This window comes from Oenanthe melanoleuca, chromosome 4, assembly GCF_029582105.1.
Source record: "Oenanthe melanoleuca isolate GR-GAL-2019-014 chromosome 4, OMel1.0, whole genome shotgun sequence".
Lineage (NCBI taxonomy): Eukaryota > Metazoa > Chordata > Aves > Passeriformes > Muscicapidae > Oenanthe > Oenanthe melanoleuca.
In genome coordinates this window covers 11,676,802-11,692,843 of record NC_079337.1, presented here as the reverse complement: position 1 = coordinate 11,692,843, position 16,042 = coordinate 11,676,802, and the positions used below count along the sequence as shown (strand labels likewise).

The following is a 16,042-nucleotide window of genomic DNA, read 5'->3' as shown; positions in this document are numbered from 1 at the left end:
ACAGAAAACCATGAATAACCAAAATGAACACAAACATGTTTGTCTATTGCCAAGTTCTGTTGCATGTGATAAAACTGCAGGAGCACTTTTCTAGTAGTCTGCATTTTTCAGTCTCCAAAGTTTCCATTCAAAAAAATAATTCATTATGTCATCAAGTTGGTGAAATTCAATCACAAGCCACCAAAGCAGAAAGCTAATGGGTTTATGTGCAGAAAACTGGAAAGAGTCATCTGATAAATCTTATTCAAATCTTATTCTGAATTAAGCATGAAATTTTGAACATAATTTTTCATTCTACAATTGTAGAAGCAAAAGTGTTGACACACTTGAATTCCATCAGAAGATTCTGCATAGGGTTTTCCAACTGCCTGTTTAGCTTCCAATTCTTTTTCAAGTGAACACCACAAAACTTAGAAATGAGTAACAGGAACAATTACAAAAGGACTAATTATTGCTAATTTAATCCTTTCAGTCTATATATTATTCAGTCTATAAATGTCTAGGATCAATGCTTTCTCAAAGATTTCATAAGCATCTAGAGTGAAAAGCACGTACATTCTCCTTGCAGCAAGACTTAACTGAACCAGTCTGAAAAAAAACCCAACAAAACACAATACAAAAAAAAGCAGCCTCACTTGTATCCATTCTTTATGTAATAGTATTTGTGCTTCTGTAGTGATATTGCACATCTATTATAAACACAATTTATTCGGGCACTAGTGTAGGTGTCAGGCAGAGAAAAAAATTTAGTTAAAACTCTATGACAATGACAGATGAGCAAAAGAACACCACAAATGAAAATAACCAGGGGTCTTAAAAGAACAGTGAACAAACAAACAAGAAATGTAAAATATCTACATACTGCAGCACTTTTTCCTGGAAAGTTGAAGAAGGCATCAGGTCCATACTTCTGAGGCATGTGTTTTAACACAGACAGTAACTTCCCAGCATGTGGTGGCTGACAAAGAGAATTACTACATTTGTAAATAAATAAAACAAACCTCTAAGAAAGAAAAGACTATACACACAGAAAAAGCAAATTCTAATACATTTTAAACCTTTGAACATGGTTGAATAACACCCTGCTAAGACACTCAGCACTTTCAATAAAACAACATTAACTGTCATTAATACCTTCACACAATATACAGAATTGAAGTTAATTAGGTAACTTCACTAAAGACTTGAAGGCCAGAGCCACTCTCACCCAGCATAAACTAAACTGACCCTGAATGTTGATTCCTGCCTCTGTCTGTTCATTCTCCTCAGTTCCTGTATGATTCTGCAGTAAGCTAAAGAAAATGAACTAGTCCAGATGAAAACTATCTTAGGGAAAACAAATGCAAACCAATTTTTAATTACAGCTGTTCTGGGCCAGGGCTGAGTGAAACCTGTGCCAGCACAAGGGAGAAGGGAATACCTAGCAAAAGGGAGAGGGAAGATCAGCAGAAGGATTATTTTCATCAGGACTACAGTCACATATTAGATTAAACTGATTCTGGTTTATACTTTCACCTAAGTCCATGGAGAAAGATGCAAGTCCCAAGGGCAGTTTGGAGCACCTAGACTGAGTGCTCAGTGTGAATACTTAACATTTCTCCACCACTGACAGCCTGATGATTTTACTGTAATACTCTGCACCTATAAACTCCAAATGAAGTGTATGAGCTCTCAACAACACAAGAACAGCAGATACTGATCATAGTGACAGGACAAATTTCTGTGTTGTCTTTCACCACGCCATATCCTTCCGGCAGTTCTATTTTTAAACCATGATTTTATAATCCTGATATTTTCTTGAAAGTGCCCTTTTCCACCACCTGTTGTTAACAGCTACCCTCTGAAAACTATGCATGATGTTGGAGCATTGCATGATCCATTGCAAGTATTTCAAGTGTACCAAAGGTGCAGTCAGCTAGGCAGTGCTTAAAGAATCTGAGTTAAAACTGAGAAGGAAATGCTGAGAACTCTGCCTAGATGCCTGCAGTGCTATAGAATTTGACCAGGTAAATTATGTTGCAGCAAAATGTTTGGTATCTTTACAGTTCTGCTGATTTTAAGATTTATGGAGTTGTACAACTCCTTGGCAATCCAACTGTGGCATTTTTCTCTGCCTTTCCCCTGTATTTGGTCTTTAATAAGGAAAGGAAATTAAGTGCAAATAGCAGGGAGACAGGAAATGAAAAAGTTAATGTTACAGAGACAACTTTAATTCATCTACAGTTAAATATACTCTCTATGTTCAATTACTAAGTTTAAACCATCTATAAAGTTTAGAGTATTTTTATTTAAGCAGGTTAAGATCTCCAAAGTTATTTATTTCAAAGGGCCTTTTAAATCTGCAGTATTATGTGTGCATGCTTACTTTTATATGGTATACTATCTTTTAAAATTACTTGAAGTCAACAGAGACATTGCTACCTTTCCCCTACACTAGGCAGAGTACTTATAAATAACAGGAGCTGAATTAAAAATCAAAGCAGATAAAATGATTGCTAAAATAGTTACCAAGTCCAGTGAAAAAACAACTGTGTGTTGAAGAAAACTTTTTCAGGTGGCCTCTACAACATATACATTTTTACTTTAGGGAAGGTGGTTTCTCAGCTGCAAATGGGTCCCTTTCTATCCCACACAGGAACACGAGAAAAATTATACGATTCTTCACTGGGACTTATTTCCTTCAGTTCAATTTCTGCCAAAATTCTCACTTCCCTGACTGGATAAATTATTTTATTATTATAATCTTCAGGTAAAGTACAGCAATGTAAAAATGAAGCAGACAGAACTGCCTATGTGGGCATTTTTTATTTCTTTCTCTCCTGTGATTTAAAAAAAAAAAAAAATAAGCCTTTTTCCTTCAATTTCATATAGCTGGAATCAAAAATATAAAATCACATACATAAAACCACTTAAGAGTCACCTTATTATTCTCAAGTGTACAAAAAGATCAATATAGTCCACAGGTTCAGGAAGAAATTAAACTTGATCACTGTTCTACTCTCTGTACTTCAACTGCTTTCAGGTAAAAAAAAATTCTTTATACAATATAAGAAATTTTTCTATATTTTTTGGTACAATCAAAATTAGTTTATCACGAAGTTTATGGGACAGTCTCAACTTGTGAAAACTAGGAAAAATAAAAGCAACACGTTTTGTGTTTTCTTTTACCCATCTCCCTTTTTCTCCTTGCAGCTTGCTGAAGAATAACTTCAGCTCTCGAACTGTCAGGTTATAGCTAGCCAGCACACCCAGCATGTCCACTAGGAGATCTGAAATCAAAAAGAACAGCAGTGTAAGTGCTTCAGAAAATACAGTGTCAAATCTTCATTATCTAATTAAAAACTGTGTCCGTGAGATTTTGCAGAGAGGCACAGTTTGAGTCCCAGCTGGGGGAGGCTGTACCTGCAATCATGTTGTCAGCTCTGTCAATCCTCCTGAGCACTTGTTCCACCAGCCCCACCTCTGTGCAGGCCTGGAGATTCCGGATGCTTTTCTTCAGGATTGCTGTGAACATGCTCCAAACCTCAGCCTGGCACGTGGTGTCACACTTATCCAGTAAATCCACCATGCAGGTGATGCCCTCTCCTTCTTGGATGATAAAGTTCATTTCCAAGTCAAACTGGCCCCCAACAAGCTTTCAGAGAAAAATAATTTAAAAAAAAAAAAAAAAAAGCTTAAGGCAACTGTATCAAAGTATTATTCCATGCCTGAAGTTATTCATTCGGTGAGAAGAAAACTATCAAAGATGAGAGGGAAAAAAACATAATAATGAGGCCAATATCAATGTACCATCTTATTTTTTTTCTGTTACAAGTTTTGTTGAGTAATAGAAGTGCTCTAGGGTATCATCTACTATCAGACAATTGCAGTTGAAAAACATTTGGGTAGTTTAGGATAGAGATGTCCCAAGTTGAGCTGAAAAGTGAAGACATCAAGTGAATGTTCTACAACAAAGCAGTCAAGATATCTTAAACTACCTGGAGTGACCCTAAAAGCTTTCCTTCAAGTTTGCTTAACAAATCTCTGTTAAGAGGGGAATTCTAGCCAAAAGGAGTTGATGCACATCAGAAATATTCCCCTTATGAACACTTATGAGACATTCCTGAGATAGTGACTAAAGCTGGTTAAGAATTAACTGCCAGGTTCATTAGCAGTCCCAGGTACACAAAGGAAGCACAGGCTTGCTGTATTTGCAGGAATGTGGAACAGCAGCACTGTTCCAAGCCTTTGGTTATAACATTTAAATCCTGTTATATTTCAGGTCTCCTAGAGGCAAGTTTTGTTTGAATATACATTGAGTAACTAGCCACATATGCCTGTGCAGAGGAGGTGGAGGGGGGAAGGAAATAACCTGCTCCACTCTCACTTGATAAAACAAAAATGCCAGCTGAAGGCAAAATGCATTATACTAAGTTAACTCCTTTAAACCAACTCCCTCCATCCACTCCTTAAAGTTCTCTTGGACTTAGAGCTGTATGAACCTTAAAAACGTGCCATGCATACCAAAATACTCATTATATACCAGCATACAAACAGGAATTCAGATAGTCTTGACTCAAATTATCAAAATGGACTCATGATCAGAAATATTTCAGTTTGTTCTGACTTCTGCAAGTTTGTGTTATAATTTCTGTCCTGCATGGCGTTCCTTTCACATGCTTTGACCATTAAGAGCTTCAGCACTGTCACCTGCTGAAGTCACACCATGTCAAAACTGCCTCAAAATCCCTGCACTAACTTGCTTCCATATTAGCTCCAACAGCTTCTCTCAGCTAGTCAGGATCCAAAGACCAACTTACCCATGGAACAGAATACACACTCTTCATTAACCACTGAAATTACCATATATTTTCCTCAAGTGTCTAAACCTTGTCACTTTGAAGAAGCAATCTTTGGACTTCTGGGCGTAAATCAGTAGTGCCAAACACCACAGGAAGCAGAGAAAGTTACTGCTTTTATGACAGAATAGACAATGTCTCATGGCAACGATTTCTAAACAGTAATTTACACTTTTCCATTTTCTCTCTTCTGGGTCATGAAAAATAATTATGCAATTTACTATCAGATGCTTCCATAATATCTTGGAAAACAGCAAGAACTGAATGGGGTGACTTGAGTTATATTCCCAGCTCCTCTATATCAACTCATGCTGTCAACTCAAACAAATCTATCAAATCACTACCACCCTCCAAGCCTTAGCTTTCCCCTTCCAAAAGATGGAGCAGAGGCCTAACTCAAGAAAGCTCTGTAGGGTATGCTAGACAGAACACAGAATTATCTCAAAACAAATGCCAAGCAATATATACACTCCCTCCCTTTAAAAAAATCTCTCAACAGAGCATTTGAAAATGAAAAATACATAATCAGTGTTATACCTCATTTCACACTGAACTTATCCTCTACAAAGCTGAAGTATTCCTCAAGAAGCTGCTCTTCTTAAAATCAAGGTAAGAAACAAAGAAAATACTGTTTTCTGTATAAAGACTGAACAGCTGAAGGTGAAATTCTGGCCACAAACCACCTGCTAATTCTTAACAAGAAATTCAACTCTTTATGCATTTGATTTTAACTATCAGCCAACCATCAATTATCACACTAAAACCACATACAGCTACTGGAGGTGACCTTACCTTCACCCTATAGTCTACCCCACCAATCTTTCATTTTTGGCTACATACACTATTATCAGAACCCACCCATCCAGGAAGCTGTCAAATTAGGTTTCCAATCTCATCTGCAAACATAAGCATTTCAGCAAGCACATTCTAGGAATAATATGCTATAGCAAAAAATAATTACCATTTTAACACTTCCTGTGAGGGAAGTGAGGACATAAAAATTGCCAGGGAAAGCAGAATACCCAAGACAGGGTGCAGCTGATGTACAATATGTATGCACACCCATTAGATACACACAGGCACACACACCCCCCACACTATGTCATATTAACCCTTTCTAATGGTGATTTGAAACTGATCAACCTTCAAAACACAAATTTGTTTCCAATGACAGGGATCATAATCCAGGTCCATGCATTGGCTAGTTATTATCTGAGCTGCAGTAATGGCTGTGCACAGCAAAATGTAATCTTCCCAAATGTCACAGTAAGTTATGAATATCTGAGCAGCTTAATGCACCTTACTAGCCATGAAGTGTGAGAATGTAATCTTATTACCTTTTTTATGGTTGTATTTTTTTGAATAATGTAGCCTTTGAACTGATGTATAGTCTTTCCTTGCACTTTAGCATGATTTGGTCTCCTGTGTCGCACGGAACATTTTTCAAAATTCTCCAATTCAACGTATTTTAAGCCCTATGCTGAGCTGCATAAACAATCTTTATAGCAACCCACAGGGTGGCATAACGTTTTCTTTCTTCAGCAGGTGGAATTAAGTACAAGCTTACAGGAATAGTTTTAAAGGGCAGCATTCAAATACATCCTCACAAATTTCAGATTTTGCCAGTTACATCCACCTTCAGAAATATATAAACTAAACCATTAGCTCAGGCTCCTCAGTAAAATAGTTCTACATTTAGCTGATTGAGAACAGGGAGAATACAGCAAATGTTGAATACACATTCAGAGGGGTTTTTTTTCTTCTCTTAGAGAATTAAACTAATGAGAAGTCAACATGGTAGCACTAATTTCTAGTATAAAATAGCACTACAAGACTTCTAAATAAAACCAAAAAGACAATTTAAACACACAACCTTTTTTTGCAATGAAATGATGCAAAACATGAAAGAGATGGCTCACTGTTTGGGTGAGCATCTACCAAACTACTGAATGCAGAAAATAGCTCAGAATAAACAATCAAGCTCCACTTTCCTGAAAGAACGTGACCTAGATTATTAATCTAATTTAAATATTAAATAATCTAAATTAATTAAATTAATTAATTTAAATAATCTAAATTTAAATTATTTCTCCTATTAACATATAAAATATTTAGAAAGTTTGCAAGACAGCCCAAGAAAAATTATTTCAATGACACAAAAAGAATAAACCAAATTCAAAATCAGCATTTCTTCTGGAAAAGCCAAATTGGCTATACTTGGGAGAATTACAGGGCTGGATCTCTACATTTTTATCTCAAGCCTCCAAAAGTCTTCATTTCCATAGAGTTTTCTCATCCTTCTGGTTGTTAGATAAGCCACACATCAAGTACTTGCTTTGTTCCCCAAAGCCAGGATGAAGAACTATTAACCAAACTGTGACCTTCCTTTTCCTCAAGATGATGATTTTGTAATATCAGAATTGTTTCTCCAAACAAACACAAAATTCAAAACAACATCAGAGAGCAAACAGGAAATTTTTGCAAACTTTTCCAGCTGATACCTCAGGCTGAAGTCACCAATCTCCCCTATCCAGCACTACCCTACAGTTACACCACCAAAAAAAAAATACTAGTAGTACTAACCTAATATACTTTCTAAAGAAAAAAGGATGGTAAGGAAGGTAAGGAAAAAAAATCCCCTTAATTAGCTGCTTTCTCTCCTATTGCCAAGTTCACAACAAAGCCTACAACTTTATTTACCTAGCAAATGAGAAGTCCATTTTAAACCAGGCATATCAAAAGTGGCATTGCATAACAGCACTGCACCCACTTTAACCTTGACATTTCTGTGGAATTCTGTTCAGCACAGTTATTAACTATGATCAAAGCTGGACCATTCAGGGAAAAGCCATTCTCATTGCTTCCCTTCAAAGGGATGCAATATAATGTTTTGCATGAAAATAAAATTTCTTCAAGTCTGTCTCTCATTTGGAAAACTGCCTAAATGTGAATTCAACAGGCACCCACAAGGTGTTAAGAGTCTCCTGCTGCCACCTAATGTTGTATTTGAAACCATTAGCCCAGGATTACACATTTTTAATACAGTATCTCAGCACTGTATCATTCTCCTCTTCCTCCACACACCTCTATCAGCAGCAATTAAGAAAAAAACCTGTATCTCAAGGAAGTAAGGCAGGATAAAACTTCCAAGTAGCAGAAGAGTTTACATTTAAACACTGGTTTCTACAAAACCAGAGTTTTATCAACTTTGCAACATCAACTAACCACAGAAGGCATACCCAATTTACCCAGAGGAGACTGGCAAATATCTCCCCTATCCAGTTCATCTGAGATATAAAGCAGTTCTTTAAAACTTTTCTTAAAAAATGCACTTAGCTATGCATACATGAGAATTACTCTCAGTGAAAATAATAAATGCATAAAGCAAAATTCTTGCCCATGTAGGCACAATACATGGGTTTCTCCTTCCCAACAGAATGATGGGGTGTGGAAATAAACAATTTTAAAATACAATTATGCTATGATCAATGATTCTTTATTTACCCTAGCTAATAATCTATTTTTGTTAGTCTACTTGCAAGCATTTTTATGTCAAATTAGTTCAGTAACATGGTTCAGTTTGTAGCATGCAGCTGAAGGCCCAGTGAAAACAGAGCAATGCAAGGAAGAATTAGCTCTACACGATGATTTTAAACACGGAGGCTGGGGAAACAGCCCTATGAATTTAAATTTTATACTTTTTGTGTTAAATCTACTTTACAAAGAGCCATTAAACACCTTTTAAGTAGATACCAAAAACTGAAAACCAGTATCTTATAAAGGGAGCGATCTCAATTTTAAGTGAAATGATTAGCATAGATAAAGTCTATCCTACAGAAACTAACAAGGAAAGAAAAATTCTACATTTATTTTATCAGTTTGGTATCCATTGAAAAGGGGATCTTGGTACAAACAGTTCAAATTAAAAACACCATGTCTGAACTCAAAACAGCTACAGATGCAAGATAATACTCAAGGCCCCTTCCAACCAAGCCATTTCATGGTTCAATGACACCACCATGCACAGTGCCTCTGTCTTCTCTTCCAGAAACTCAGCAACAGATTCCAGAGATGAAAGGCATAAACCAGTCCAATATAAGGAATTCTTCCTTTCTCCCCATCTTTTTTGCCCCATCAAGAGGTGGGACAGCAGACACAGAGGACAGCCAAAAACACAAAACAAGTCCCCAAGGGGGGACCCACAATGGCACTGACCAAAGAGTGGATAATACCCATCAAGCCTGCAGCCACATTGGAAGAGTTCAGGTGGAAAACAGGAAACAGGATAAACTCAGGATAAAATCAGGATAAAACAGACACCCCACCAGATTTTGCCCAACACACAACAATGGGTATAAAGGCCCTTTGCTCCTGAGGAGGCTGTACCACTGAGCTTTATTTCAAACCCCTGAGGGAACAAGGTACTACCAAACTGACTTTCTACAAATCGAACAATTTCAATACTAAATTTCAACACTCTCCAAACAGTGGCTAAAGGTGTATTTACAATACACAGCAGTTTCCCCTGTTTCACCTATATTATGTATTTCAATAGATATTACCATAGAAAATACCTAAATCCAGCTAAAATTCCCATCTTTCCAGTACCTGTATTAACAGAATTAAATTCCCCTTTTGTTTAAATTAACTTTTTTCAGTGTACCTTAACCTATGATCCTGTATAAGACATACAAGAAAGATATGACCCTGAGAGACCATTTAATAACATGCAAATTTGTAGCTCCATACAGGAAATGAAATATCCTAAATCTTTACATCACATCAGATTCATATGTGCATTGAAAGCAAATAAATCATTTAAACCATGATACAGAGAACCTTTTTAAATTTGCATTTATCTACAGTAAATACTGCCATGTTCTTTAATAGCTTGCTAGTGCAATCTTAGCAAACTAATGATTTATGGTTTTGACATTTTAAAAATCAGAAATCTGTCATTTTATGACACCCAGTAGAAAGTCTGCTGGAGTTGGAGTTACATTACTCTGAATTTAAACTCAGATACATGAAACATACATAACAAAGCACTGTACCAAGTGTCCATTTCATTATCCCATCACTTCCCTCCCTAGCTACATGTCTAAAAGTTATCTAATGTTTTTACTTGAAATAATAATAGATTTATTTTTTTTCATCGAGCAAGATACCTTTTCGTCAGTTCTGAAATATCACGCATCAGCAAACAGAACCAATCTGCTGTACACTGCCAAGCTGCACAGGTCTGCATCATGCCCTACCTTAATCCTTTCTCTCAAGGAAGGAGCCCAAAAGATAACTTGATATACACTTTATGATAGTTACTAAGTACATTATTTCAAAAGTGTGTAACAACAGAAATCTACAAGTGAAAATAAGGTTATGAGTTCATGCTAGAAAACATGTTTGAAAGTGTTTTGATAGCCTGTAGAAACCAGGCAATAACAGCTACAAGTAAAGGGGAAAGGTGAAAGAAACAAAGGCAATCAAAAGGAAGTAACAAACCAGAAGACCTTCCAAACATGAAATTGTAAACCAAGAGTAAATAAACTTACAAGGGAAATAAACCAAAGCTCAAAAAAAAGCCAAGAAAGAATACAAGATTAAGAAATTGAATCAATTTACTTATAAAGCTCTGGCAGGTTTTATCAGATTTAGCAACCATAATGTTAAACACTTCCTCTCCTACTGGAAGGAGGAGCCCCCTGCATAGCTCCTCCACTGCCATCACCTTTCACAGCTCAGAAGGCAAATTGCTGGGAATTTCAGCACAACTGAAGGCACCAGGTTACAAACTCCAGCAGAAAGCAAGAACCAGCACATCTGTTTCCGTCATTTCTGGCACTGCCTGGATCCAGAACAGCTGGAAAATACCCACCACAGCTGCCTGCTCAGAACTGGCAGAGTGTGCTGCCATGGCTGCAGCACAGACAGTTATGAGCTGGGATGTAAGGAACACAACATGCTACAGGAAATGTAACCCTCAGCTTGCCCTCTTGCCATTTTTTAAATTTTCTGTAGCCTGTGATCAACATGGGAAAATCAAGTACGCAACCCTGGACAGAATAGAGGGTGCTTACAATAAGTAACAGCCTTTTTTTTATTCCTACCAAGTAATAACTTTTTATTTTTCCTTTCAGATTCTGCCAGTCCTTTGTCTTCAGTTCAAAGAATTGATTACTGGAAGCCAGTGGATGGAAACATTGCTAAATTTAAAATTCTCACAAAATCACAAAGAAACAAGGAAGACAAAGACTACAAGTGTTGCATACTTGATCACTATCACCTACAAACTACCCTGTTGACAGTGTTGTGACCAAGGTAATTTTAATTGTTGACCAGTGTTGCAATTAAAATTGGACCTAAAAAGGCAAAAGCAGCCTTAATTAATGCAAATCCAAACTACATTCTGTTTCTTTAATTTGACAAATTAGCAACAGCAATTGCCACATATTGTTTAGCAAACCTGGCAAGACCCTCCCATTCCCTGTGACCAACTGCAGTTTAGACTGGAGGAAAGCAACAATTGTTAAATAAAATGAAATTAAGTTACATTTTGAAGCAAGAATTTAACCAGAAAAGCCAGCATTTGTTTAGGCTCGACCTCCGCTATTTTTAAATTTTAAACGAATTTTTTTAAAACATCAAATTCAACAGATTTATCAAAAATTCTGATAAAAACACTGCATTAATGGAGTTCTCACCATTTTTTCAACACTGTCACATGTGCCTGCACTCCTAAGGCAAAAAGGCTTTTTCTGGAATTACTACACTTGCAAGGATTCAAGAATTTAGAAGGATGCTTAAACCCTGTCACAAAAAACTGTGAATCAAAACTAAATTATTATCCACAAGTGATAATGCATATAAGCTGAAAAAGGCTACATCCAAATAATGTATGAGTTTGTGACATGGTGTTTCTTAGAACACTCTTTTCTCTGTGAAAAGTGTGATTAAGTGAACGATAAATCTTGCTTCGGTGAGATGGAAAGGAAAGAACACCTGCCACTATGAAAAGCTCCTCAACCTGAACACAAAGAAAGTATCATTATCAGAGGAGAGAATAATGCCATCAAAACAAACAACAGTATAATCTTTTCAGGAAAATCTTCTCTCTCATTCCATACCGAAATTATTTTTCCTTTTTTCTTTATTGTTAACAGCCCCTGTGCTCCTAATAAACATAATTTCCCTCAAATTCTGCAGTAGTAAAGCTCCACAATAATAAAAGAAAAAGTAACCACCCTCCTAGTTTCTAAAAATCTCTCTCAAAATCTATATGAATTGTATTTATTCACTGAAACAAGTTTCAAGGAAAACATAAAACATCTATCATAGTCAGGGATTCTGGGGCTGCAAAGGTAACAACAGATAAAAGAATCTTAGGAAATCACGGAGCACTTCAATATTTCTCACCTAAACAAATAAATAGAAAAATAACTTTGTCTTTAAGCAAATCATTTTGATTAAAACTCTAAACCTGGAGATTTGGTGAAGTTTCTCTCAGATAAGTTGTTGTGTTCTCTTTCCTTCTACTGGCACATTATCTCTAGCTAATAAAGTTTTGCCAAGCACACTCTGCACTATGGAAAATCACAGATGCACTCCTCAAGGTTTATCAAATCAAGCTCTTAGTAACAGCATTTCCTGCAGCTTCCCATGCATGTAAATATTTACTTATAGGAGAAAGAGATTTCCCAATACAACAACAGAAGTAATTGCCACAAAAACCATGAAACAAGAAACAAGTTTCAAGACAACCCACTCAACAGTATAAACTGTGGTCTCTAAGGTGAGAAGGCAAAGACCAGCACCAGTAACTGATATTTGCAGTGGGATAAAGGGGTATGTCATGAAATTCGTGGATATGTACACCTTTAAAAGGAAGACAGAAAACAACCCCTAACAACAACAACAAAAGCTTTTAATCTCAGAGTTTCCTTTTCCTTTCAGCCTACACATTACCCTTTGTCCCAGTGTAACTTGGAGAACAAAGCCCAAAGAGCACTACTATCTACCACCTGCCCCAGCAGCTCACCACACTTTTCGGAGCAGAAAGACAACTTTAAAGTGGTAGCTACGACTCGGTGAGATTAAACCACCATTAACGTTATACAAACTTTATTTATACACTGAGATTTAGTGCTGGCTTTTTTTTTTGTCAAAGATTAAGTCATATGGCTCTGTTCCAAAGCTCCAGTGTCCTTACAGCACGCACATTTCTGTGTAAGGCCACCAGTTACTCTCTGTAGTGGGCTGACCCTGGCTGGATGCCAGACATGCTCCAAAGCCTCTCCATCACTCCCCTCCACAGCTGGAGAGGGCAGGGAAAATATAACTAAGGGTTCATAAGTTGAAATAAGGACAGAGGGAGATTACTCACCAAACTGTCACGGGCAAAGCACACTCAAATTAAAGACATTAATTGAATTTATTACTAATAAAATCAGAGCACTATAACAAGAAGTAAAATCAGGCCTCAGAAAGACCTTTCTCCCATCCCTCCCTCCTTCCCAGTTCTACCTGCTCCCCCCCAGAGGCACAAGGACCCAGGCAATGGGGTCCTTCTCCACCCCTGTAGTCTCCCCAGCTTCCAAAACCTGCCCACACAAACACAGTACATTCTCACACCTCCCATTCTTCCAATTTATATTTCTCTATCCCCTTAATTTTGCAACCACATATACAGCTCACAGTAGCTGTAGTTTTTCCACTCATTCTGTTTCTGCATAAAAAAACCTATGTTTAAAAAACTAATCATTTCATTAGTACTATTTCTGTTGCTGTTTGGAATTCAGAAAAGTCTTCCTAAAGCCAAGATAAATGCAAAAGGAAGTTTCCTAAAGGTTCCAGTTCCTCAGCTTTTAAGGCACTAGTGATCACAGAATTGTTAGGGTTGGAAGGCACCTCTGGAGATTACCCAGTGCAACCCCCTTGCCAAGGCCACCTGGAGCAGGTGACACAGGAACAAGTCCAGGAGGGTTTGGAATGTCTCCAGAGAGGGAGAGTCCATGACTTCTGTGGGCAGCCCGTTCCAGTGCTCTGCTCTCAGTGTAAGAAAGCTTTTCCTCATGTTGAGATGGGACTTCTGAGCTTACAGCCATTGCCCCTCATCCTGTCACTAGACACAGCTGAAAAGAGCCTGGCACCATCCTCTTGGCACCTGCCTTTGTGATATTTATACACATGGAAGAGATCCCCTCTCAGCCTTCTCTTCTCCAGGCTAAGCAGGCACAGCTTCTGCAGTATCTCCTCATAAGAGAGATGCTCTGGACCCCCCATCATCATCTTCATCCATCCACCAGATAAGCTGGCACAAAACCACAAATATTTAATGACAGTGGTAATCCTGTCTGATTGTCATTGCACATTATTTCTAAACAGAATAAAAGAGGGATGGTTTTAAATGGTTACAAACAAACCTACATCAAACTTGGGGAATTCTGCACACAAAATAAACTCAAGTACACCTATCCACCTCTGCTACCTATGCTGGTTCTTCCACACAAGTGAACAGCTCAAGCTCATATGCAGTTAGATTGCAATGTGACAGCAAATAGAGTAACTGAAAAATGAAATGACTTTGTACATCATGTGGTCATATTCACAAAGAGATTTGTTTTTCCTTTTTTAAAAATATTGATAAAAGAGTACTAGCTGTACTAGCAGGGAGGGGTACAGATTGCAGAAAATAAGTTCAAAGAAATAAATGTGAATCTCATTCATTTCCACACTGTTTGAGGTATAAGCAAAACTACAAGGTCTTTAAGCAGGTTTCCTAAACAGAGTCAACTTAATTTGTATGGATGATGTAAACAGGATGTAGTACATGAAAAATGATATTACCAGTATACTATGAAACTCCTGACTTTATACTCATGTTTGTTTCCCCATAAGAATAACTCCTTTAAACTTTAATATGAAAATAATTCTCTACTATAACAAAAAGAACACTCACTCCTACTTCACACATTTCTCAGAAGCCACAGTCACATGTGAGGCTGTAGCAAGGTGGGAGTTGGTCTCTCATCCCAAGTAACGGGACAAAATAAAATGGTCCCAAGTTGTGCCAGAGGAGGTTTATATTGGGTATTACAAAAAATTACTTCACAAAAAGGGTCATAGAGCATTGGAATAGGCTGCCCAGGGAAGTGGTTGGGTCTCCAGCTCTGGAGTAACTTAAAAGCTGCACAGATGTGGCACATGAGTACATGGTAAGTGCTGGGTTAATGGTTGTACTCAGTGATCTTAAAGGTCTTTTCTAACCTTAATGATTCTGTGTATTCTAAACAGACAGAAAATTCTGCCATTTGATTTTTTTTTTTTTACTTATTTACATTTTAAACTCATGAAAAGCACTGTTTAATTGCCAGTGAAATATTCCCAATCACTTATTCTACACCTGCTTAACCTGATGCCTCCAAAAACTAAACAGGCTTGAAGACAAACACAAGTCTGATGCCTTCTCTGCTTGTCAAAGCACAAACCCATTAATGCTGACAGCTGAGTACAGGCAGGGTGCTTGGAATAGCTGATAGATGCTGTGTCAAGGAATAACAAAATATTAAATTTCAGGATACTGCCTTCAAAAATTAATTATTTTACTATGATTTTAATTCATTTTAAATAGTTGAATAAGAAAATAATGATAATTTGTGGTAACCGGGATAACACTGTTTCATAAGCAGTGAACAGGATACAACTGCTTACTCCAAAACCTATTTTCATCTCATTAATACATTCATTGTTTGTTTCAAATCTTAGAACCATAGAAGAAAAAGCAGTTCTTAGTGTAAAGCAAAACTCACACAAGTGGCTGTCTTGGTTTGAAGGACAGGTGTCTGCCAAAAAAGGCAGAAGCTTCTCTTTGAAATGGAGAATGTAAACCCCCTTTCTCAAATTTATTATTTTAATTTTGAAATTATGGGCTTTCAGGCAAAGATATGGAAATTAGGAATAACAGTTCTTTACTAGGAAAATTAAAATAGAAATGCAGTATTACAAAGAACAATCCCAAAACACTGACAGAGTCAGAATGCAACCTGACACCCTGTCAGTCAGTCAGGGTGTTGGCACAGTCCCATTCAATGGTGGCTGCATCCTCCTGCAGTGGCAGATGTGGTTCAGCTGGAGCAGTGCTCCTGTAGAAGGTGCAGTTTTCCTCCAAAGGTCCAGGGATGATGTGGAAAGGTTTGGTTTTCCTCTGG

General features: G+C 37.3%; 1 protein-coding gene across 1 annotated transcript in view; it reads right to left on the bottom strand.

Annotated features, from left to right (window-relative positions):
* The window catches only part of LRBA (LPS responsive beige-like anchor protein), a 357,700-nt gene that overhangs the window by 317,211 nt on the left and 24,447 nt on the right, over positions 1 to 16,042 (bottom strand). Inside the window, 3 exon segments of the mRNA XM_056489737.1 lie at positions 863 to 958; positions 3,169 to 3,269; positions 3,403 to 3,634. Coding sequence (XP_056345712.1) covers positions 863 to 958; positions 3,169 to 3,269; positions 3,403 to 3,634 — 429 coding nt within the window.